The sequence below is a fragment of the Oncorhynchus gorbuscha genome, unplaced genomic scaffold (assembly GCF_021184085.1).
Source record: "Oncorhynchus gorbuscha isolate QuinsamMale2020 ecotype Even-year unplaced genomic scaffold, OgorEven_v1.0 Un_scaffold_1470, whole genome shotgun sequence".
Classification (NCBI taxonomy): domain Eukaryota; kingdom Metazoa; phylum Chordata; class Actinopteri; order Salmoniformes; family Salmonidae; genus Oncorhynchus; species Oncorhynchus gorbuscha.
The window spans coordinates 105,997-133,199 of record NW_025746240.1 but is presented as its reverse complement, the minus strand read 5'-3'; the positions used below and the strand labels follow the sequence as shown (position 1 = coordinate 133,199).

General features: G+C 44.9%; 3 protein-coding genes and 1 long non-coding RNA gene across 4 annotated transcripts; 2 read left to right on the top strand and 2 right to left on the bottom strand.

Annotated features, from left to right (window-relative positions):
- Positions 1-805: 805 nt before the first annotated feature.
- Positions 806-19,250, top strand: LOC124022882 (glycerol-3-phosphate dehydrogenase 1-like protein; the record flags this gene model as incomplete). Its single annotated transcript, XM_046337577.1, has 6 exons — positions 806-944; positions 1,138-1,250; positions 1,997-2,233; positions 3,511-3,617; positions 4,003-4,113; positions 19,126-19,250. Coding segments are annotated over 5 exons (693 nt in total), but the record flags the coding sequence as incomplete, so codon positions are not given.
- Positions 18,847-22,376, bottom strand: kiaa1143 (KIAA1143 ortholog). The gene is made up of 3 exons (XM_046337578.1): positions 22,164-22,376; positions 21,499-21,640; positions 18,847-19,808 (listed from the first exon to the last, which is right to left on the bottom strand). The coding sequence occupies exons 1-3, from the start codon at positions 22,284-22,286 to the stop codon at positions 19,591-19,593; spliced, it is 483 nt and encodes a 160-aa protein (XP_046193534.1). The 5' UTR covers positions 22,287-22,376; the 3' UTR covers positions 18,847-19,590.
- Positions 21,322-24,585, top strand: LOC124022886 (transmembrane protein 42-like). Its single transcript, XM_046337579.1, has 3 exons — positions 21,322-22,680; positions 22,817-22,963; positions 24,167-24,585. The coding sequence occupies exons 1-3, from the start codon at positions 22,501-22,503 to the stop codon at positions 24,299-24,301; spliced, it is 462 nt and encodes a 153-aa protein (XP_046193535.1). The 5' UTR covers positions 21,322-22,500; the 3' UTR covers positions 24,302-24,585.
- Positions 24,586-26,356: 1,771 nt separating this feature from the next.
- On the bottom strand, positions 26,357-27,072 carry LOC124022881. The gene is made up of 2 exons (XR_006836645.1): positions 26,574-27,072; positions 26,357-26,529 (listed from the first exon to the last, which is right to left on the bottom strand). It is a non-coding gene; the product is annotated as an uncharacterized LOC124022881 (long non-coding RNA).
- Between the last annotated feature and the right edge of the window lie 131 nt (positions 27,073-27,203).

The window sequence follows — 27,203 nt, the reverse complement described above, 5'->3', positions numbered from 1 at the left end:
AACCACTAGTAACACCTCTCACTAGCTCTCTCTCCAAGGAACTAGCTGCCTCCTCACTAACCACTAGTAACACCTCTCACCTCTCTCTCCAAGGAACTAGCTGCCTCCTCACTAACCACTAGTAACACCTCTCTCTCCAAGGAACTAGCTGCCTCCTCACTAACCACTAGTAACACCTCTCACCTCTCTCTCCAAGGAACTAGCTGCCTCCTCACTAACCACTAGTAACACCTCTCACCTCTCTCTCCAAGGAACTAGCTGCCTCCTCACTAACCACTAGTAACACCTCTCACCTCTCTCTCCAAGGAACTAGCTGCCTCCTCACTAACCACTAGTAACACCTCTCACCTCTCTCTCCAAGGAACTAGCTGCCTCCTCACTAACCACTAGTAACACCTCTCAGTAACACCTCCTCACTAACCACTAGTAACACCTCTCTCTCCAAGGAACTAGCTGCCTCCTCACTAACCACTAGTAACACCTCTCACCTCTCTCTCCAAGGAACTAGCTGCCTCCTCACTAACCACTAGTAACACCTCTCTCTCCAAGGAACTAGCTGCCTCCTCACTAACCACTAGTAACACCTCTCACCTCTCTCTCCAAGGAACTAGCTGCCTCCTCACTAACCACTAGTAACACCTCTCACCTCTCTCTCCAAGGAACTAGCTGCCTCCTCACTAACCACTAGTAACACCTCTCTCTCGTCTCTGTCAATGTCGTCTTTCAGGTTGTCTCACGTTTGCCCCGTAAAACAAATGGAACGAGAAACACTATTGAACCATGTAGCTGTCTCTTGTCCCCACAGGGAATAGACGAGGGTCCGGAGGGCCTGAAGCTCATCTCGGACATAATCAGGGAGAAGATGGCTATAGACATCAGTGTTCTGATGGGAGCTAACATCGCCAACGAGGTGGCAGCAGAGAAGTTCTGTGAGACCACCATCGGTAAGAAAACCCCCAGCATCATTTATCAACATAATTGCCAAGACATTCCTATACACGAATGTAAAACAAAGCTGTGAAGTTAATTTGATAACTATATGGAATGAGATAGATAGTTATTACGACAAAGCTTTGACAGAGATTGAGCGATAGGCTGGCTATGTGTTGGGGTGTAAAAACGTGTTGCTTTTACCAGGCAGTAAGATCATGGAGAACGGCCTGCTCTTCAAGGAGCTCCTGCAGACTCCTAACTTCAGGATCACAGTGGTGGACGATGCAGACACTGTAGAGCTCTGTGGAGCCCTGAAGGTAACTCTAATACACTGTAGAGCTCTGTGGAGCCCTGAAGGTAACTCTAATACACTGTAGAGCTCTGAAGGTAACTCTAATACACTGTGGAGCCCTGAAGGTAACTCTAATACACTGTAGAGCTCTGAAGGTAACTCTAATACACTGTGGAGCCCTGAAGGTAACTCTAATACACTGTAGAGCTCTGTAGGTAACTCTAATACACTGTAGAGCTCTGTGGAGCCCTGAAGGTAACTCTAATACACTGTAGAGTTCTGTGGAGCCCTGAAGGTAACTCTAATACACTGTAGAGCTCTGTGGAGCCCTGAAGGTAACTCTAATACACTGTAGAGCCCTGTAGGTAACTCTAATACACTGTAGAGCTCTGTGGAGCCCTGAAGGTAACTCTAATACACTGTGGAGCCCTGAAGGTATCTCTAATACACTGTAGAGCCCTGTAGGTAACTCTAATACACTGTGGAGCCCTGAAGGTAACTCTAATACACTGTGGAGCCCTGAAGGTAACTCTAATACACTGTAGAGCCCTGTAGGTAACTCTAATACACTGTGGAGCCCTGAAGGTAACTCTAATACACTGTAGAGGTCTGTAGAGCCCTGTAGGTAACTCTAATACACTGTAGAGCTCTGTAGGTAACTCTTAAGTACCCGGCCCAGTGTGTGTATGTGCATGGTAATATGGATATTTCCATTGTAAAATGTTAATGGTAATAACCTGTTGCCTGTATGTTTCCTTCTCTCTTCCTCAGAACATCGTAGCGGTAGGAGCAGGGTTCTGTGATGGGCTGAGGTGTGGGGACAACACCAAGGCAGCGGTAATCAGACTAGGACTGATGGAGATGATAGCCTTCGCTAAGCTCTTCAGTAAAGATGGCGTCGTCTCCTCTGCAACCTTCCTGGAGAGCTGCGGCGTGGCTGACCTCATCACCACCTGCTATGGAGGACGCAACCGACGCGTGGCCGAGGCCTTCGCCAAGACAGGAAAGGTAAGGACCAACGTCCAACTCTACACCAGACCTGGGTTAGTGCCGGCTGACTGACCCCATAGCAATGTTACACCACCCCATGGCAACATTACATTACACCACCCCATGGCAACGTTACACCACCCCATGGCAACGTTAATTACCCACCCCATGGCAACGTTAACCACCCCATGGCAACGTTACATTACACCACCCCATGGCAACGTTAACCACCCCATGGCAACGTTAACCACCCCATGACAACGTTAACCACCCCATGACAACGTTAACCACCCCATGGCAACGTTACACCACCCCATGGCAACATTACATTACACCACCCCATGGCAACGTTAACCACCCCATGGCAACGTTAACCACCCCATGGCAACGTTAACCACCCCATGACAACGTTAACCACCCCATGGCAACGTTAACCACCCCATGACAACGTTAACCACCCCATGGCAACATTACATTACACCACCCCATGGCAACGTTAACCACCCCATGGCAACGTTAACCACCCCATGGCAACATTAACCACCCCATGGCAACGTTAACCACCCCATAGCAACGTTAACCACCCCATGACAACGTTAACCACCCCATGGCAACGTTAACCACCCCATGGCAACGTTAACCACCCCATGACAACGTTAACCACCCCATGGCAACATTACATTACACCACCCCATGGCAACGTTAACCACCCCATGGCAACGTTAACCACCCCATGGCAACGTTAACCACCCCATGGCAACATTACATTATACCACCCCATGGCAACGTTAACCACCCCATGGCAACGTTAACCACCCCATGACATTACGTTAACCACCCCATGGCAACGTTACACCACCCCATGGCAACATTACATTACACCACCCCATGGCAACGTTAACCACCCCATGCAACGTTAACCACCCCATGGCACCCCACCCCATGGCAACGTTAACCACCCCATGGCAACGTTACACCACCTCATGGCAACATTACATTACACCACCCCATGGCAACGTTAACCACACCATGGCAACGTTAACCACCCCATGGCAACATTAACCACCCCATGGCAACGTTACACCACTCCATGGCAACATTACATTACACCACCCCATGGCAACGTTAACCACCCCATGGCAACGTTACACCACCTCATGGCAACGTTAACCACCCCATGACAACGTTACACCACACCATGACAACGTTACACCACCCCATGACAACGTAAACAGTATAGGCCTAACTCCTACACAGATACATGGTAATATGTCCTGTATTTGCCTCCCTGCTAGACTATTGAGGTCCTGGAGCAGGAGATGTTGAATGGACAGAAGCTCCAGGGTCCTGCTACCTCAGCTGAAGTCTACCACATCCTCAAACAGAAGGGACTGGTGGATAAGTGAGTCTCTCTCTCTGCCTCTGTCTCTCTCTGTCTCTCTCTCTCTCTCTCTCTCTCTCTCTCTCTCTCTCTCTCTCTCTCTCTCTCTCTCTCTCTCTCTCTCTCTCTCTGTCTCTCTCTCTGTCTCTCTCTCTCTCTCTCTCTCTCTCTCTCTCTCTCTCTCTCTCTCTCTCTCTCTCTCTCTCTCTCTCTCTCTCTCTCTCTCTGTCTCTCTCTCTCTCTCTGATCGATACAGATACAGTACCTCGCCAAATGTAGTCTGTCACCCATCCCTCCTGTATTACCCTGTGGTCCCGGCCATGAGCCCAGACTTGATCTAATGATGAGAGAGGTGGTTGTATGTTTCTATTTGAACTCTTGTGTCATTCTGTTGTGTCTTTCCCAGGTTCCCTCTGTTTGTCGCAGTGTATCAGATCTGTTTCGAGGGCAAGCCGGTACAGGAAATGATCTCCTGTCTACAGAGTCACCCAGAGCACCTGTGAGTGCAGCTAGCGAGGTATGCTAGGCTAACCTCAGATAGCAGAGCAAGCTCCATCTCTCCTCTCCAGCTGCTCTCCTCTGACCTCTATCTATCTAGGCCAACCATCCCTTCTTCTCTCCTTTCGCCTCCCTCCCCACCCTACCTTCCTTCCCTCCCTCCCACCCTACCTTCCCTCCCACCCTACCTTCCCTCCCCACCCTACCCTTCCTCCCTCCCCACCCTACCCTCCTCCCTCCCCCACCCTACCTTCCCTCCCTCCCACCCTACCTTCCCTCCCTCCCTCCCACCCTACCTTCCCTCCCCTCCCACCCTACCTTCCCTCCCCCCCCTACCTTCCCTCCCTCCCCCCACCCTACCTTCCCTCCCTCCCACCCTACCTCCCTCCCCCTCCCCCTCCTCCCACCCTACCCCTTCCCTCCCTCCCCCCACCCTACCTTCCCTCCCTCCCCACCCTACCTTCCCTCCCTCCCCACCCTACCTTCCCTCCCTCCCCACCCTCCCTTCCCTCCCTCCCACCCTACCTTCCCTCCTTCCCCACCCTACCTTCCCTCCCTCCCCACCCTACCTTCCCTCCCTCCCCCACCCTACCTTCCCCCTCCCCCCCCACCCTACCCTTCCCTCCCCCACCCCACCCTACCTTCCCTCCCTCCCCTCCCCCCCTACCCTCCCTCCCCCCTACCTTCCCTCCCCCCACCCTTCCCTACCCTTCCCTCCCCACCCCTCCCTCCCCCCCTCCCCACCCTTCCCCCTCCCCACCCTTTCCCTCCCTTCCCACCCTACCTTCCCTCCCTCCCCACCCTACCTTCCCTCCCTCCCCACCCTACCTTCCCTCCCTCCCCACCCTACCTTCCCTCCCACCCCACCCTACCTTCCCTCCCTCCCCACCCTACCTTCCCTCCCTCCCTCCCTCCCCACCCTTCCCTCCCTCCCCACCCTACCTTCCCTCCCTCCCTCCCACCCTTCAAGGTTCAGGGACCAATAGTTACAGAGTAGATGCTATTTACAATATTGTTGTGTTAAACCCACTGGTGCTGCTAAGTGTCTGGTGAATCACTACCTCACATTGACATACAATATCTACCTCTGGATGTCAGTTTCCTTCAGTGCTATTGAACCAGAATGACCTCTGATGCCACTAGCCAGCCATTAGGGCTCAAAAGTGGCTCTATGGACACCATTCAGCATTGGTCTCAAATGCACTTTTTATTATTTTTTTATTTAATCATGCTGACAAAACCAGACATTGCCCTTTCAATCCCTGTTAGAACATAATTAACTTTGTGAGAAGTAATTTGTTTCAGTGGCACATTTCAAAATCGTTAATTAGAAATAGAATGGAATTACTACATTTTTCCCCAGAGGGAACTTCAGTCATTTTATACTGTTTCATTGCCATTCACATCATTGTAATGACATTACTTTACAGTCAATCCCAATGGAGTCATACATTGTTTTTACAAAGGGAACAAGTGCACTCTGGGAAAAAAAAAAAAATACAGTCTTTACCTCACTGATGTAAATCCCCAGTCATTATCAGTGGTGATTTTAGCATGTAAATCTTGGAGGGGCAAAAATATTTATATTTTTCCCTCCCCATGCCAGCAAACCCACAACACTAAACAATACATTAACTGCACTATAATGGTGACAAACGGTGTCCACAAACTGTTGGGACAGCTTTATGTAGGCCCCCTCCCCCAGAGTCCCAACAGCAGAGTCCCAACAGCCCCCCCATCTTACCACTGCTACACCTGGCTATCCCCCAGCAGTCCCCACATCTTACCACTGCTCCCTCCCTACCCTGGAGTCCCAACAACAGTCCCTCATCCCACTGCTACACCTGGCTATCCAGAGTCCCCAGCAGCCCCACATCTTACCACTACTACACCTGGCTATCAGTTCCCAACAGCAGTCCCCACATCCTTACCACTGCTACCCTGGCCCCCAACAGCAGGGTCCCAACAGCAGTCCCCACATCTTACCACTGCTACACCTGGCTTCAGTGGAGTCCCAACAGCAGGGTCCCAACAGCCCCCCACATCTTACCACTGCTACACCTGGCTATCAGTGGAGTCCCAACAGCAGGGTCCCAACCAACAGAATGGAATTACTACATTTTTCAGCCCCCACATCTTACCACTGCCCACCTGGCTATCAGTGGAGTCCCAACAGCAGTCTTACCACTGCTACACCTGGCTATCAGTGGAGTCCCAACCCTACCTTCCCACTCCTCCCTCCTATCAGTGGAGTCCCCACAGCAGAGTCCCAACAACAGTCCCCACATCTTACCACTGCTACACCTGGCTATCAGTGGAGTCCCAACAGCAGTCCCACATCTTACCACTGCCACCTGGCTATCAGTGGTCCCAACAGCAGCCCCAAATCAGGGACTGCTACACCTGGCTATCAGCAGAGTCCCAACAGTCCCAACAGCAGTCCCCACATCTTACCACTGCTACACCTGGCTATCAGTGGAGTCCCAACAGCAGACATCTTACCACTGCTACACCTGGCTATCAGTGGAGTCCCAACAGCAGCCCCACATCTTACCACTGCTACACCTGGCTATCAGCAGAGTCCCAACAGCAGTCCCAACAGCAGTCCCCACATCTTACCACTGCTACACCTGGCTATCAGCAGAGTCCCAACAGCAGGGTCCCCACATCTTACCACTGCTACACCTGGCTATCAGCAGAGTCCCAACAGCAGAGTCCCAACAGCAGGGTCCCCAACACCTGGCTATCAGTGGAGTCTCCCAACATCTTACCACTGCTACACCTGGCTATCAGCATTGAGTCCCAACAGCAGCCCCACATCTTACCACTTTACACCTGGCTATCAGTGGAGTCCCAACAGCAGCCCCCAAATCTTACCACTGCTACACCTGGCTATCAGCAGAGTCCCAACAGCAGTCCCAACATAGTCCCCACATCTTACCACTGCTACACCTGGCTATCAGCAAGTCCCAACAGCAGGGTCCCCACATCTTACCACTGCTACACCTGGCTATCAGCAGAGTCCCAACAGCAGAGTCCCAACAGCAGTCCCCACATCTTACCACTGCTACACCTGGCTATCAGTGGAGTCCCAACAACAGTCCCAACATCTTACCACTGCTACACCTGGCTATCAGCAGAGTCCCAACAGCAGCCCCCACATCTTACCACTACTACACCTGGCTATCAGTGGAGTCCCAAAAAATCTTACCACTGCTACACTGGCTATCAGTGGAGTCCCAAATCCATCTTACCACTGCTCACCTTATCAGTGGTGATCTTACCACTGCTACACCTGGCTATCAGAGGGTCCCAAAATAGTCCCAACAGCATCTTACCACTGCTACACCTGGCTATCAGCAAAGTCCCAACAGCACTAAACAATCTTACACTTACACTGCACTGGCTATCAGTGGTGTCAACAGCAGTCCCAACAACAGTCCCCACATCTTACCACTGCTACACCTGGCTATCAGTGGAGTCCCAACAGCAGCCCCCACATCTTACCACTGCTACACCTGGCTATCAGTGGAGTCCCAACAGCAGCCCCCACATCTTACCACTGCTACACCTGGCTATCAGTGGAGTCCCAACAGCAGTCCCCACATCTTACCACTGCTACACCTGGCTATCAGTGGAGTCCCAACAGCAGCCCCCACATCTTACCACTGCTACACCTGGCTATCAGCAGAGTCCCAACAGCAGCCCCCACATCTTACCACTGCTACACCTGGCTATCAGCAGAGTCCCAACAGCAGTCCCAACAGCAGTCCCCACATCTTACCACTGCTACACCTGGCTATCAGTGGAGTCCCAACAGCAGTCCCCACATCTTACCACTGCTACACCTGGCTATCAGCAGAGTCCCAACAGCAGAGTCCCAACATCCCCACATCTTACCACTGCTACACCTGGCTATCAGTGGAGTCCCAACAGCAGAGTCCCAACAGCAGTCCCCACATCTTACCACTGCTACACCTGGCTATCAGTGGAGTCCCAACAGCAGTCCCCACATCTTACCACTGCTACACCTGGCTATCAGTGGAGTCCCAACAGCAGAGTCCCAACAGCAGTCCCCACATCTTACCACTGCTACACCTGGCTATCAGTGGAGTCCCAACAGCAGCCCCCAAATCTTACCACTGCTACACCTGGCTATCAGCAGAGTCCCAACAGCAGTCCCAACAGCAGTCCCCACATCTTACCACTGCTACACCTGGCTATCAGCAGAGTCCCAACAGCAGGGTCCCCACATCTTACCACTGCTACACCTGGCTATCAGCAGAGTCCCAACAGCAGAGTCCCAACAGCAGGGTCCCCACATCTTACCACTGCTACACCTGGCTATCAGTGGAGTCCCAACAGCAGCCCCACATCTTACCACTGCTACACCTGGCTATCAGTGGAGTCCCAACAGCAGAGTCCCAACAGCAGCCCCCACATCTTACCACTGCTACACCTGGCTATCAGTGGAGTCCCAACAGCAGCCCCAACATCTTACCACTGCTACACCTGGCTATCAGTGGAGTCCCAACAGCAGAGTCCCAACAGCAGCCCCACATCTTACCACTGCTACACCTGGCTATCAGCAGAGTCCCAACAGCAGTCCCCACATCTTACCACTGCTACACCTGGCTATCAGTGGAGCCTTTTCTGGCAGCAAAAACAGTTCATTCAGACTCATTTACTGACTTTAAAAAAACATGGCTGATATGGCTGACTTGTTTAAACAAATGTGGTTTCTACTGACAATTGAGATGTACAAACTATGGCAATAAGGGGAGGACAAGCGGATAATAGGCCATCTGTCATTTCATTTAAGACATTAGTGAGCGAGCTAGGACGGACGTAGTCAATATAACTATCTGTTTAGCACTTTTGAAATGTACAGCGACAGAATTCAGAAGTTCTTACGGTGTTCTCCCTGTACACTAAGTCAGACACGTATGATAAATAAAGGGGGCATATAAGCAGACAATGAAAGCTCTTACAATATTCGATGATGACATTTCTTTAAGACAGGCTATAGGCTACATGGGCATCACCAAGTCAGAACCGTAGGATAAATAAAGAGCTGAAAATAGGACAAATTAAGGTGAGGGACATGGGGGCTACTAACAGCTTACTACACAACATACACTTAGTATTACTTTCTTAGCTACAGTAGACATATCTCCCTGGCATATTACATCATTTATGCAGCAGCATACAATACATTTTTAAACTCACCTTGTTGTGCTGTGCTCACTTGAACAGGAAGGTGTTGTGGTTGTCCTTCGTGGGCAAATTTTGGTCATCAAACTTTGTCATCAAAGTCTGGTTTTCTCTGGATTTATGGGGTTTTCAAGACAACTGGAAACTCTGGGAGAGAGAAAAAAAAGTTAGAATCATGATTACGTCAGTGATCTTCAGGTCGGAGCTCTAGAAAGAGGCCTGAGTTATAATAATAATAATAATATATGCCATTTAGCAGACGCTTTTATCCAAAGCGACTTACAGTCATGTGTGCATACATTCTACGTATGGGTGGTCCCGGGGATCGAACCCACTACCCTGGCGTTACAAGCACCATGCTCTACCAACTGAGCTACAGAAGGACCTAGACTGAGTTCTGAGTTCTGAGACTGAGTTTTGAGTTCTGAGACTGAGTTCTGAGACTGAGTTCTGAGTTCTGAGACTGAGTTCTGAGTTCTGAGACTGAGTTCTGAGACTGAGTTCTGAGACTGAGTTCTGAGACTGAGTTCTGAGTTCTGAGACTGAGTTCTGAGACTGAGTTCTGAGACTGAGTTCTGAGACTGAGTTCTGAGTTCTGAGACTGAGTTCTGAGACTGAGTTCTGAGACTGAGTTCTGAGTTCTGAGACTGAGTTCTGAGACTGAGTTCTGAGACTGAGTTCTGAGTTCCCGACTTGCAATTCTGAGTTGGATGACCATTCTTTTATTTCCCAGCCCCCCCCCTCGAGTTCCCAGTTGTCTTGAACTCACTGAAATCCAGTTCCCCCAGTTCTGAGTTTCCAGTTGTTTTGGAAAAAGGCAGAAGTCATGCTGGATTGACAGCATGGTCAATGTGGAATGTTTATCCTTTTAAGTTTGGAAAAGAGACCCTTAAACCCAGCCTTGGGACCACACAGCCACTCCACTGAATAGCAGGATAGTGATTGCTTTGCAATGATTGCAGTTAGCCACTGATTCCTTCTAAACCACTCATTGTTGAATTTACAATTCCCCAACTTGTTGTGTAATGTTTACGTCCAATGGCCGATGAGCACCGATACGTTTCATCTATAATTTCTCTTAATTATTTATCTTCATATGAAAAGGATTTGCCAGTAGATTGATGACTTGATTCATGATGATGACTGCTAGCTGAGATTGTGAAAGTACGATGTTGACATGATCAGTCCAATCAAAGCTGCTTTAGATATCACGTGATTTGACGTCATTTTTTCTGGAAGCCAATGACCTTGTGGTCCTTCTTGTATGAACACTTCTAATGTAACTCTATGGCAGCACCCAAGGGGATTGAATTGTCAATCTCCACCCTTAGATTTGGTGGTGACGTAGTGTCCCCATGAGTGGCGGCCACACCACCACATAAAGCACTGAGCTAGGCTGAAACACCTGCATTTTGGACCTGCCCCACCACCACATAAAGCACTGAGCTAGGCTGAAACACCTGCATTTTGGACCTGCCCCACCACCACATAAAGCACTGAGCTAGGCTGAAACACATGCATTTTGGACCTGCCCCACCACCACATAAAGCACTGAGCTAGGCTGAAACACATGCATTTTGGACCTGCCCCACCACCACATAAAGCACTGAGCTAGGCTGAAACACCTGCATTTTGGACCTGCCCCACCACCACATAAAGCACTGAGCTAGGCTGAAACACATGCATTTTGGACCTGCCACACCACCACATAAAGCACTGAGCTAGGCTGAAACACCTGCATTTTGGACCTGCCCCACCACCACATAAAGCACTGAGCTAGGCTGAAACACCTGCATTTTGGACCTGCCCCACCACCACATAAAGCACTGAGCTAGGCTGAAACACATGCATTTTGGACCTGCCCCACCACCACATAAAGCACTGAGCTAGGCTGAAACACCTGCATTTTGGACCTGCCCCACCACCACATAAAGCACTGAGCTAGGCTGAAACACATGCATTTTGGACCTGCCCCACCACCACATAAAGCACTGAGCTAGGCTGAAACACATGCATTTTGGACCTGCCCCACCACCACATAAAGCACTGAGCTAGGCTGAAACACCTGCATTTTGGACCTGCCCCACCACCACATATACATAAAGCACTGAGCTAGGCTGAAACACCTGCATTTTGGACCTGCCCCACCACCACATATACATAAAGCACTGAGCTAGGCTGAAACACCTGCATTTTGGACCTGCCCCACCACCACATAAAGCACTGAGCTAGGCTGAAACACCTGCATTTTGGACCTGCCCCACCACCACATAAAGCACTGAGCTAGGCTGAAACACCTGCATTTTGGACCTGCCCCACCACCACATAAAGCACTGAGCTAGGCTGAAACACATGCATTTTGGACCTGCCCCACCACCACATAAAGCACTGAGCTAGGCTGAAACACCTGCATTTTGGACCTGCCCCACCACCACATAAAGCACTGAGCTAGGCTGAAACACCTGCATTTTGGACCTGCCCCACCACCACATAAAGCACTGAGCTAGGCTGAAACACCTGCATTTTGGACCTGCCCCACCACCACATAAAGCACTGAGCACTGAAACACCTGCATTTTGGACCTGAAACACCTGCATTTTGGACCTGCCCCACCAACATAAAGCACTGAGCTAGGCTGAAACACCTGCATTTTGGACCTGCCCCACCACCACATAAAGCACTGAGCTAGGCTGAAACACATGCATTTTGGACCTGCCACACCACCACATAAAGCACTGAGCTAGGCTGAAACACCTGCATTTTGGACCTGCCCCACCACCACATAAAGCACTGAGCTAGGCTGAAACACATGCATTTTGGACCTGCCACACCACCACATAAAGCACTGAGCTAGGCTGAAACACCTGCATTTTGGACCTGCCCCACCACCACATAAAGCACTGAGCTAGGCTGAAACACCTGCATTTTGGACCTGCCCCACCACCACATAAAGCACTGAGCTAGGCTGAAACACCTGCATTTTGGACCTGCCCCACCACCACATAAAGCACTGAGCTAGGCTGAAACACCTGCATTTTGGACCTGCTCCACCACCACATAAAGCACTGAGCTAGGCTGAAACACCTGCATTTTGGACCTGCCCCACCACCACATAAAGCACTGAGCTAGGCTGAAACACATGCATTTTGGACCTGCCCCACCACCACATAAAGCACTGAGCTAGGCTGAAACACCTGCATTTTGGACCTGCCCCACCACATAAAGCACTGAGCTAGGCTGAAACACCTGCATTTTGGACCTGCCTTACTCAAGAAAGCAACAAAAAAAAGAAACCAAGTTTGTATGTGGCTTTATTAAAAACTCAATTGTTTGTTTGTTTTAAAAACATTTTTTTTTACATTGTTTGCAAACTGATATGTGACACATATTAATGCCAAAATAACATGGACACCAGACAGCCCCCACCATGTTTTGTTTTGCTAGAACAGTGGGGCCTGAATGAAAGGTCATTATCCACTCTTAAAAGAAACGGTGTCTGGGAGAACCTCTTTTGGTTTGCCACACCGGTGGAACGTTTACATTTGAAAAAGGTTCCTCGAGAACCCCCCTCTGAAAAGGGTCGTCGAGGAAACCCCCTCTGAAAAGGATCGTCGAGGAAACCCCCTCTGAAAAGGGTCGTCGAGGAAACCCCCTCTGAAAAGGGTCGTCTGGAAACCCCCTCTGAAAAGGGTCGTCGAGGAAACCCCCTCTGAAAAGGGTCGTCGAGGAAACCCCCTCTGAAAAAAAGGGTCGTCGAGGAACTCCTGGGTAAAGTTTCAAACCGGATCCTTTCTGTGATGGTAGGAGTTTTTTTTTACCCTTTTTAATTATATATTGTAGAGGTGGCAGCCTATCAGATTGAACGGCGTGGCTTATTGGAGGCGTGGCTTTCAGATAGTTATTTTTGGTCACTCGTTTAGCGTAAATGTCATTCCTGTTCATGTTAAGTTTGTACACTGCAATTTAGATTGTTCCTGGAATAGTTATGCATATTACATAATGTAATATAATAATAATAGTAATATAATAATAATAGTAATATAATAATAATAGTAATATAATGTAATATAATAATAATAGTAATATAATAATAATAGTAATATAATAATAATAGTTTAATAGTAATATAATAATAATAGTAATATAAATAGTAATATAATAACTAGTAATATAATAATAATATAATAATAATAGTAATATAATAATAATAGTAATATAATAATAATAGTAATATAATAATAATAGTAATATAATAATAATAGTAATATAATAATAATAGTAATAAATAATAGTAATATAATAATAATAGTAATATAATAATAATAGTAATATAATAATAATAGTAATATAATAATAATAGTAATATAATAATAATAGTAATATAATAATAATAGTAATATAATAATAATAGTAATGTGTTAATAATAATAGTAATATACCCTAATAGTAATATAATAATAATAGTAATATAATAGTAATATAATAATAATAGTAATATAATAAATAATAATAGTAATATAATAATAATAGTAATATAATAATATTAACATGGTTGATTACATGGTCCTTCCGTAGCTCAGTTGGTAGAGCCTTTTGGCGCTATTCCACCACCCATACTAGAATGATGCATGCTGTAAGTCATAAAAGCGTCTGCTAAATGGCATATATTATTATATATTACATGTGGAAACTATTCCAACTTTGGGATAGGCACAGCTGAGGAACTCCAGGGTTCCTCGAGTCACCACTAATTCTAAGAGTGTTAGTGATTGACAGATACCATTTGTGAATGGCAAGAGTCTAAAACAATAGTGTATGTATAGTACCTGTATCCTACTGCATTCAGGCGGGTATGTAGGCATTTCAATGTGTGTTTTTAATTTTATTTTATTATACCATTATTAAAAAAGGGTTTAATTTGTTTCCCTATATCATCTAATGTGGTTTAACTAACGTCAGGTTTTGTGGGTCGATTTATGATCAAGATGCCTTTACGGGTTCTTACCGCCAGGGATTTAGTCTCGAGTGCCAGTCTGTTTATGGCGTCAGTCCAAATCATTGTCATGGCAATGACAGCAACAGGAGTTGGCAAGAGCAACCAACAAACCAGGTTGCCCGGTTACCAGGGGACTAGGCCTATTTGGATATGCATGTTCCACTACATTAGAAGTGGATTTACATACAGTATGTAGTCAGTCTACTTATGAATGATCAGCATTCAGATGATACAGTATGTAGTCAGTCTACTTATGAATGATCAGCATTCAGTATGATACAGTATGTAGTCAGTCTACTTATGAATGATCAGCATTCAGTAGATGATACAGTATGTAGTCAGTCTACTTATGAATGATCAGCATTCAGATGATACAGTATGTAGTCAGTCTACTTATGAATGATCAGCATTCAGATGATACAGTATGTAGTCAGTCTACTTATGAATGATCAGCATTCAGTAGATGATACAGTATGTAGTCAGTCTACTTATGAATGATCAGCATTCAGATGATACAGTATGTAGAATGATCAGTTCTATACTATATGAATGATCAGCATTCAGTATGATACAGTATGTAGTCAGTCTACTTATGAATGATCAGCATTCAGATGATACAGTATGTAGTCAGTCTACTTATGAATGATCAGCATTCAGATGATACAGTATGTAGTCAGTCTACTTATGAATGATCAGCATTCAGTAGATGATACAGTATGTAGTCAGTCTACTTATGAATGATCAGCATTCAGTAGATGATCAGTAGATGATACAGTATGTAGTCAGTCTACTTATGAATGATCAGCATTCAGTAGATGATACAGTATGTAGTCAGTCTACTTATGAATGATCAGCATTCAGTAGATGATACAGTATGTAGTCAGTCTACTTATGAATGATCAGCATTCAGATAGATGATACTTAGTCTACTGAATGATCAGCATTCAGTAGATGATACAGTATGTAGTCAGTCTATTAATGAATGATTCAGCATTCAGTCAGATGATGACAGTATGTAGTCAGTCTACTTATGAATGATCAGCATTCAGATGATACAGTATGTAGTCAGTCTACTTATGAATGATCAGCATTCAGATGATACAGTATGTAGTCAGTCTACTTATGAATGATCAGCATTCAGTAGATGATACAGTATGTAGTCAGTCTACTTATGAATGATCAGCATTCAGATGTAGTCAGTCTACTTATGAATGATCAGTTCAGTAGATGATACAGTCAGTCTACTTATGAATGATCAGCATTCAGTAGATGATATGTAGTCAGTCTATTATGAATGATCAGCATTCAGTGATACAGTATGTAGTCAGTCTATTATGAATGATCAGCATTCAGTAGATGATACAGTATGTAGTCAGTCTACTTATGAATGATCAGCATTCAGTAGATGATACAGTATGTAGTCAGTCTACTTATGAATGATCAGCATTCAGTAGATGATACAGTATGTAGTCAGTCTACTTATGAATGATCAGCATTCAGTAGATGATACAGTATGTAGTCAGTCTACTTATGAATGATCAGCATTCAGTAGATGATACAGTATGTAGTCAGTCTACTTATGAATGATCAGCATTCAGTAGATGATACAGTATGTAGTCAGTCTACTTATGAATGATCAGCATTCAGTAGATGATACAGTATGTAGTCAGTCTACTTATGAATGATCAGCATTCAGTAGATGATACAGTATGTAGTCAGTCTACTTATGAATGATCAGCATTCAGTAGATGATACAGTATGTAGTCAGTCTACTTATGAATGATCAGCATTCAGATGATACAGTATGTAGTCAGTCTACTTATGAATGATCAGCATTCAGTAGATGATACAGTATGTAGTCAGTCTACTTATGAATGATCAGCATTCAGTAGATGATACAGTATGTAGTCAGTCTACTTATGAATGATCAGCATTCAGTAGATGATACAGTATGTAGTCAGTCTACTTATGAATGATCAGCATTCAGTTCAGATGATACAGTATGTAGTCAGTCTACTTATGAATGATCAGCATTCAGTAGATGATACAGTATGTAGTCAGTCTACTTATGAATGATCAGCATTCAGTATGATACAGTATGTAGTCAGTCTACTTATGAATGATCAGCATTCAGTAGATGATACAGTATGTAGTCAGTCTACTTATGAATGATCAGCATTCAGTAGATACAGTATGTAGTCAGTCTACTTATGAATGATCAGCATTCAGTAGATGATACAGTATGTAGTCAGTCTACTTATGAATGATCAGCATTCAGTAGATGATACAGTATGTAGTCAGTCTACTTATGAATGATCAGCATTCAGTAGATGATACAGTATGTAGTCAGTCTACTTATGAATGATCAGCATTCAGTAGATGATACAGTATGTAGTCAGTCTACTTATGAATGATCAGCATTCAGTAGATGATACAGTATGTAGTCAGTCTACTTATGAATGATCAGCATTCAGTAGATGATACAGTATGTAGTCAGTCTACTTATGAATGATCAGCATTCAGATGATACAGTATGTAGTCAGTCTACTTATGAATGATCAGCATTCAGTAGATGATACAGTATGTAGTCAGTCTATTATGAATGATCAGCATTCAGTAGATGATACAGTATGTAGTCAGTCTACTTATGAATGATCAGCATTCAGTAGATGATACAGTATGTAGTCAGTCTACTTATGAATGATCAGCATTCAGTAGATGATACAGTATGTAGTCAGTCTACTTGAATGATCATTCAGAATGATCAGCATTCAGTCTACTTATGAATGATCAGCATTCAGTAGATGATAGTATGTAGTCAGTCTACTTATGAATGATCAGCATTCAGTAGATGATACAGTATGTAGTCAGTCTACTTATGAATGATCAGCATTCAGTAGATGATACAGTATGTAGTCAGTCTACTTATGAATGATCAGCATTCAGTAGATGATACAGTATGTAGTCAGTCTACTTATGAATGATCAGCATTCAGTAGATGATACAGTATGTAGTCAGTCTACTATGAATGATCAGCATTCAGTAGATGATACAGTATGTAGTCAGTCTACTTATGAATGATCAGCATTCAGTAGATGATACAGTATGTAGTCAGTCTACTTATGAATGATCAGCATTCAGTAGATGATACAGTATGTAGTCAGTCTACTTATGAATGATCAGCATTCAGTAGATGATACAGTATGTAGTCAGTCTACTTATGAATGATCAGCATTCAGTAGATGATACAGTATGTAGTCAGTCTACTTATGAATGATCAGCATTCAGTAGATGATACAGTATGTAGTCAGTCTATTTATGAATGATCAGCATTCAGTAGATGATACAGTATGTAGTCAGTCTACTTATGAATGATCAGCATTCAGTAGATGATACAGTATGTAGTCAGTCTATTATGAATGATCAGCATTCAGTAGATGATGCAGTATGTAGTCAGTCTACTTATGAATGATGCAGTATGTAGTCAGTCTACTTATGAATGATCAGCATTCAGTAGATGATACAGTATGTAGTCAGTCTATTTATGAATGATCAGCATTCAGTAGATGATACAGTATGTAGTCAGTCTACTTATGAATGATCAGCATTCAGTAGATGATACAGTATGTAGTAAGTCTACTTATGAATGATCAGCATTCAGTAGATGATACAGTATGTAGTCAGTCTACTTATGAATGATCAGCATTCAGTAGATGATACAGTATGTAGTCAGTCTATTTATGAATGATCAGCATTCAGATGATACAGTATGTAGTCAATCTACTTATGAATGATCAGCATTCAGTAGATGATGAGACAGACCAACGTGTTACAGCCAAAGGTTATGGGGTAGTAGGAGTGGGGTGTGGCGTATCAAGGTTTCTTGATATTTAACTTTGCATTTAATTTTTTTTGCTTATGATTGTAACCTCCAAGTCATCCATCTTATCAGTTTAACTACCGAGGTAATTAAAATCAGTCCTCTGGGATTTATCATCCTGGTAACTAAATCAGTCCTCTGGGATTTATCATCCTGGTAACTAAATCAGTCCTCTGGGATTTATCATCCTGGTAACTAAATCAGTCCTCTGGGATTTATCATCCTGGTAACTAAATCAGTCCTCTGGGATTTATCATCCTGGTAACTAAATCAGTCCTCTGGGATTTATCATCCTGGTAACTAAATCAGTCCTCTGTGATTTATCATCCTGGTAACTAAATCAGTCCTCTGTGATTTATCATCCTGGTAACTAAATCAGTCCTCTGGGATTTATCATCCTGGTAACTAAATCAGTCCTCTGGGATTTATCATCCTGGTAACTAAATCAGTCCTCTGGGATTTGAAGGGCCACATGTTTCAAATGTAAAAGTAATACTATTTTCTATGGGAATAAAAATGTATATCTCTGTTTTTCACTGACCTTTCTCTGCATATTGTGAAAACCGGAAAGGTATTTGCTAATGAGACATTTTTTGCAAAATGACCTACTTTACAGACCTGCTTTCTACAGAACATACTATACATTATGTATTATGCTATTGTAAGGCCTTAATGTATTTTAATAGTTACATTTCAAACTTATTCAACTAAACACCATCATAACAAAAAAACACAATACAATCACAGAAAAATCCAACACCTCGGCATCAAAACAACGCAGTGGTTGAACTAAAGACATCTTTTGATGCTGTTTTCGAAGCTAAAACATATTTGTACATCCAATGAATTATTGACTGTAGAAAAGTATCACATCACAACGCTCCAGACTATATAGATTTTTTTTAAACCAAAAGCCACCAGCTCATTTCTTCCCCCTTTAGGAGCTGTTGTCACACACCTTGATGAAGCCTTCCACCCAGACTGTGTGTTGGCTACATGAAAGAGTGCAGAGGATCCACCGAAGGACAGATGACTACAGTTGTAATGGATGGAGAATAGGCCCACGGTGAGTCACTATACAACATTTCCAACAGCAGAGACATGTCTTATAGTCGACATAGAATAACAGCATGCATCTTATGTAATCTAAAAGATCTTTGATCATGAATGTGATTGAAGGGGTTTGTTTCACATACAGATTCCGTCCAGATTCCACCTCCAAAAAAAGAGGGGATGACCCGTAATGTCTAAGGATCTTAGTCTAGCGGGACAAACTACGATGTGGAGCTATTCTATGTTGTTGGTTTTTACTACTATGGGCAAAAAGACCCAACCGCAGTAGATCAGTTCCACCATCCATGAACGGTTGATTGCTCTAGTCTGAAATCCCTGCGGTGAATTCACTTCTAGTCCTCATCCTCATCCCCTCCGAAAGAGAGAAGACTCTTGTTCTTCACCTTCTTTTCAGACTTCTCCTCCTTTTTCTCTTCATCTCCTCCTTCACTCTTCTTCTTCTTCTTGTTGTTGTTGTTGTTAGAGCTGGCGGTGATGCCCTGGAACTTGTCGGAGGAGCGCTTCGTGGGCTTCTTGAACAGGATCTTTCCGTCCGCAGGAGGCTTGTCTTCTGTAGGCAGCAAGGAGAAGAGGCAGATGAAGTATACACACAGACCCACAGTACACACACACTAGACCCATTAGACACAGTACAGGCCCAGTAGACACACAGTAGACCCAGTAGACACAGTACAGGCCCAGTATACACACACTAGACCCATTAGACACAGTACAGGCCCAGTAGACACACAGTAGACCCAGTAGACACAGTACAGGCCCAGTATACACACACTAGACCCAGTAGACACAGTACAGGCCCAGTAGACACACAGTACAGGCCCAGTAGACACACAGTACAGGCCCAGTAGACACACAGTACAGGCCCAGTAGACACACAGTACAGGCCCAGTAGACACACAGTACAGGCCCAGTAGACACACAGTACAGGCCCAGTAGACACACAGTACAGGCCCAGTAGACACACAGTACAGGCCCAGTAGACACAGTACAGGCCCAGTAGACACACACTAGACCCAGTATACACACACTAGACCCAGTATACACACACTAGACCCAGTATACACACACTAGACCCAGTATACACACACTAGACCCAGTATACACACACTAGACCCAGTATACACACACTAGACCCAGTATACACACACTAGACCCAGTATACACACACTAGACCCAGTATACACACACTAGACCCAGTATACACACAGTAGAGTAGACCCAGTATACACACAGTAGAGTAGACCCAGTATACACACAGTAGAGTAGACCCAGTATACACACAGTAGAGTAGACCCAGTATACACACAGTAGAGTAGACCCAGTATACACACAGTAGACCCAGTAGACACACAGTAGACCCAGTAGACACACAGTAGACCCAGTAGACACACAGTAGACCCAGTAGACACACAGTAGACCCAGTAGACACACAGTAGACCCAGTAGACACACAGTAGACCCAGTATACACACAGTAGACCCAGTAGACACACAGTAGACCCAGTAGACACACAGTAGACCCAGTAGACACACAGTAGACCCAGTAGACACACAGTAGACCCAGTAGACACACAGTAGACCCAGTAGACACACAGTAGACCCAGTAGACACACAGTAGACCCAGTAGACACACAGTAGACCCAGTAGACACACAGTAGACCCAGTAGACACACAGTAGACCCAGTAGACACACAGTAGACCCAGTAGACACACAGTAGACCCAGTAGACACACAGTAGACCCAGTAGACACACAGTAGACCCAGTAGACACACAGTAGACCCAGTATACACACAGTAGACCCAGTATACACACAGTAGACCCAGTATACACACAGTAGACCCAGTATACACACAGTAGACCCAGTATACACACAGTAGACCCAGTATACACACAGTAGACCCAGTATACACACAGTAGACCCAGTATACACACAGTAGACCCAGTATACACACAGTAGACCCAGTATACACACAGTAGACCCAGTATACACACAGTAGACCCAGTATACACACAGTAGACCCAGTATACACACAGTAGACCCAGTACAGACAGACACCCAGTACAGACAGACACCCAGTACAGACAGACACCCAGTACAGACAGACACACAGAGACAGACAGACACACAGTACAGACAGACACCCAGTACAGACAGACACACAGAGACAGACACCAATTAACACCAAGTTTATCTGATAGTTTAGGTTATTATATATTATTTACACAATGAATTGTTCTTACCTTTATCTGTACCATCCTTTACCTCTTTGATCTGCAACACTTCTTCTGCGCTCAAATCTCCCTTTTTGAGAATGACAACTTGAGGCAGCTCATCTTCACGATCACTGCCACTGTCATCCTCCAAGGCTGGCATCTCTAAACGCTGCGGGAACAGTGACCAGGTTGAATATAATATAATATATAATATATGCCATTTAGCAGACGCTTTTATCCAAAGCGACTTACAGTCATGTGTGCATACATTCTACGTATGGGTGGTCCCGGGGATCGAACCCACTACCCTGGCGTTACAAGCTCTACCAACTGAGCTACAGAATACCACGTACCATATTGTCATCATACCAGCAGCCCTTTCCATGTTAAAAAGGTACACATATCTGCAAAAATAAATAAATAAATAAATTGCCCTTCGTGTCAAATGAAATATTTATAGTGGTCAAGGAATTGAATTATGTGAGAGAAAACCACAATAATTTGGAGGGTGGTGAACTCTCCTGTAGAACTAGCTAATAACGTTACTTGACTAGCTGAATCAAAGTGCTACCGACTCTAACTAAAAACCTACATATAGAGTATCTTTCCAGCAGGACTTGCCATACAGTCACGTATATACTGTAGCTCTACATCCCACCTCGGTTAGCTAACTTAGCACATTAGCGAAATACCTTGGTATCAATGGTGGGTCCTTCCTTAAAGCCAACATCGTTCTTGAATTTCTTTAAAAATGACGGTTCTGCTGGTTTCACCCACGATACGTTCGCTTTCGGACCCTTATTAGTCTTAGCCATTTTGAGAGTTAGAACAAATTAAGGAAACGAAGATAATTTCAGATTGTGTTTAGTCCGTCGTGTTTAGCGTAACAATGAATCGTCATCACCCCGCGCCCGCTGAAGGTCATATGATCCCAGCGGTGAGTCTGATTGGTTGAACCGAGTGAAGCATTTTAGACCAGGAAGTAGTCAAATATGTGACAGTACAGTCTAGTTTAGATGCTAAATAAACATGATTTCAGGTGCGTTTTATGCATTATTAGCGGGCTTTCTTGGAGCCGTCGCCTCCTCGTCAGCCAAGCTATCTCTGGGCTCAGACTACCTCAAAGGGATGTGTGAAACAGGGCTGAAAACCTGGTCTCAGGATGGAGACTACAGGATTATTCCGGAGGAAACGTCACCCTGCGAATGGGTGAGAGTGTATCTATATGAATGTATCATTTTCGAAGTGTGTGTGTGTCAGAGGGAGACTGAGAGAAAGAACGTGTGTGTGTGTGAGAGAGATACCATTCTACCAGAGACCACTAACAAGTCCTATTGTATTCCAGCTCCACATCCCTCTGCGGTTGCTGTGTGGAGGACTGCTGTTCACCAGTAATGCTGTGATGTGGACCTTCTTCTCCAAGGCTCTGAGACACTCCTCCTCCTCGGCCCGGGCCACGGTCACCACCACCGCATCCAACTTTGTATCCTCTGTGAGTACAGCAACTGGTTGATATCCATCACGTTTTCATAAAATGTCTGAGTAGGAGTGTTGACCATAGGATCAATTTCACCTTTTAGATCATAATGGTTAAGTCGGGAGGACCTGATCCTAGATCGGCACTCCTCCTCCTGAAATGCATTAGGAACACAACCCCAGATCTCAGCACTCCTCCTCCTGAGACGCTTTAGGAACACGACCCCAGATCTCAGCACTCCTCCTCCTGAGATGCTTTAGGAACACGACCACAGATCTCAGCACTCCTCCTCCTGAGATGCTTTAGGAACACGACCCCAGATCTCAGCACTCCTCCTCCTGAGATGCTTTAGGAACACGACCCCAGATCTCAGCACTCCTCCTCCTGAGACACTTTAGAAACACGACCCCAGATCTCAGCACTCCTCCTGAGACACTTTAGGAACACAACCCCAGATCTCAGCACTCCTCCTAAGATGCTTTAGGAACACAACCCGATCTCAGCACTCCTCCTCCTGAGACACTTTAGAAACACGACCCCAGATCTCAGCACTCCTCCTCCTGAGATGCTTTAGGAACACGACCCCAGATCTCAGCACTCCTCCTCCTGAGATGCTTTAGGAACACGACCCCAGATCTAAGCACTCCTCCTGAGACACTATGCATACGACCCCAGATCTCAGCACTCCTCCTCCTGAGATGCTTTAGGAACACAACCCCAGATCTCAGCACTCCTCCTCCTGAGACACTTTAGAAACACGACCCCAGATCTCAGCACTCCTCCTCCTGAGACACTTTAGGAACACAACCCCAGATCTCAGCACTCCTCCTAAGATGCTTTAGGAACACAACCCGATCTCAGCACTCCTCCTCCTGAGATGCTTTAGGAACACAACTCCAGATCTCAGCACTCCTCCTCCTGAGATGCTTTAGGAACACGAACCCCAGATCTCAGCACTCCTCCTGAGACACTATGCATACACGACCCCAGATCTCAGCACTCCTCGTCCTGAGACACTATGACCACAACCCCAGATCTCAGCTATCCAATTTCTATGAACACAGTACAGTAGGCCTTTGGCACTATAGAACATTGACCATAAGACCATAGCGGAACGACATTATTGGAGCAATGACATCTGTGAATCACTGTATGGACACATGTATTATAGGCTATTTATGTTGCCAATCCCACTTACATAGTCTGTACTGTTTTTAGGCATTCCTTGGGAAGCTGATCTTTGGCGAGACCCACGCAGCACTGTGGTGGGTGGGCATCTCTCTAACGCTGTCAGGTTTACTGGTGCTGCACGGACCAACTTCTCAACCAGCAGAGGCCAAGAAGGAAGAGTGAAGGACTGTCCACATGTGGAATAACAATACCACTGTATCAATCACCCCACCTGACCGCCTCGCCGTTCCACAAACACTTTGTTACTCCTGACTACATGGATTCTAACATGTTACATCTGACTACGTGGATTCTAACATGTTACATCTGACTACGTGGATTCTAACATGTTACATCTGACTACATGGATTCTAACATGTTACATCTGACTACATGGATTCTAACATGTTACATCTGACTACATGGATTCTAACATGTTACATCTGACTAACATGTTACATGGATTCTAACATGTTACATCCTGACTACATGGATTCTAACATGTTACATCTGACTACATGGATTCTAACATGTTACATCTGACTGTTCTACATGGATTCTAACATGTTACATCTGACTGTACATGGATTCTAACATGTTACATCTGAACTGTTACATGGATTTCTAACATGTTACATCTGACTACATGGATTCTAACATGTTACATCCGACTACATGGATTCTAACATGTTACATCTGACTGTACATGGATTCTAACATGTTACATCTGACTACATGGATTCTAACATGTTACATCCGACTACATGGATTCTAACATGTTACATCCGACTACATGGATTCTAACATGTTACATCTGACTACATGGATTCTAACATGTTACATCTGACTACATGGATTCTAACATGTTACTCCTGACTACATGGATTCTAACATGTTACTCCTGACTACATGTATTCTAACATGTTACATCCAACATGTTTCTACTCTGTCTTACCGTCTCTGGGTATGATATAACCAAGGTCTGCACTCCATACACAAACATGATCAGGCTTTTCTACACTGCACATTATTATGCAAACAAATCATTTTTAATAGTACCGTTGAGATGTATATTTTATTGACGATATTGTAATGACACCTAAATGGGTATCAATTTATTGAAATTAGAGTTTTGTAAAATAAACCTTTACATGAAATATCTTGTCACTTAATCTCTGACATGTTCTTTATTGTGTAGTCAAACTAACATCAGAACCAATCAATAAAGTAAGAGATCATTGACAAATTCCCTTTAATTCAAAGGTTAAAGTAAACAGTGGTCCCATGATATGGAGCATTGGTTTGACTGTAGAAGTACCCATCATAGTATTGATATGGAGCATTGGTTTGACTGTAGAAGTACCCATCATAGTATTGATATGGAGCATTGGTTTGACTGTAGAAGTACCCATCATAGTATTGATATGGAGCATTGGTTTGACTGTAGAAGTACCCATCATAGTATATATGGAGCATTGGTTTGACTGTAGAAGTACCCATCATAGTATTGATATGGAGCATTGGTTTGACTGTAGAAGTACCCATCATAGTATTGATATGGAGCATTGGTTTGACTGTAGAAGTACCCATCATAGTATTGATATGGAGCATTGGTTTGACTGTAGAAGTACCCATCATAGTATTGATATGGAGCATTGGTTTGACTGTAGAAGTACCCATCATAGTATTGATATGGAGCATTGGTTTGACTATACCCATCATAGTATTGATATGGAGCATTGGTTTGACTGTATCAAGTACCCCCCCCTCACTACTATCACCTAACCATCTGTACAAAAGGATAAAGTACAGTACAACACCTAACCCCCCCCCACTACACCTAACCGCCCCCTCCCCCCCTCCTATCACATAACCCCCCCCTCCCCCACTACTATCACCTAACCCCCCCCCACTACTACACCTAATACCCCCTCCCCCCCCCCCCCCCCACTACTATCACCTAACCCCCCCTCCCCCACTACTATCACCTAACCCCCCCCCCACTACACCTATCCCCCCCTCCCCCAACCCCCCCCTCCCCACTACTATCACCTAACCCCCCCCCCACTACTCACCTAACCCCCCCCCCCACTATCACCTAACCCCCCCCCCCACTACACCTAACCCCCCTATCAACTAACCCCATTCAGTAAAATAGTGTTCTCTCCCCATTCAGTAAAATAGTGTTCTCTCTACATTTCCCAGATGAAGACATTGATAATTAATTAATGCATTGTATGTTATTGAACATTAATAATCAAATGTTTAGAAAAGGCCCTTTAATTAACACACGTGTAAAGGTCATGTAAAGGTCATGTAATTCTCTGACATGATAATACAGATAGAAAAAGTTAAAACTGTTACCACCTCATTTGCATACCATACAGAACAAGGCCAGTAACTGTTACCACCTCATTTGCATACCATGCAGAACAAGGCCAGTAACTGCTACCACCTCATTTGCATACCATGCAGAACAAGGCCAGTAACTGCTACCACCTCATTTGCATACCATGCAGAACAAGGCCAGTAACTGCTACCACCTCATTTGCATACCACGCAGAACAAGGCCAGTAACTGCTACCACCTCATTTGCATACCATGCAGAACAAGGCCAGAAAACTGCTACCACCTCATTTGCATACCATGCAGAACAAGGCCAGTAACTGTAAATTCTCAACTTGACATTTTATAAAGGCACTCAGTGAAGTAAGATTAAAAGGCAACGGACTGTCTAGATTCTGCATAGTCCACAGGTCATTATCTAGAGGTCTTCCCGTACTCAACCCTGTAGAGCTGTGTATGCAGGAGATGCTCTGGAGTACTGAACCATGTAGAGCTGTGTATGCAGGAGATACTCTGGAGTACTGAACCATGTAGAGCTGTGTATGCAGGAGATACTCTGGAGTACTGAACCATGTAGAGCTGTGTATGCAGGAGATACTCTGGAGTACTGAACCATGTAGAGCTGTGTATGCAGGAGATGCTCTGGAGTACTGAACCATGTAGAGCTGTGTATGCAGGAGATACTCTGGAGTACTGAACCATGTCGAGCTGTGTATGCAGGAGATGCTCTGGAGTACTG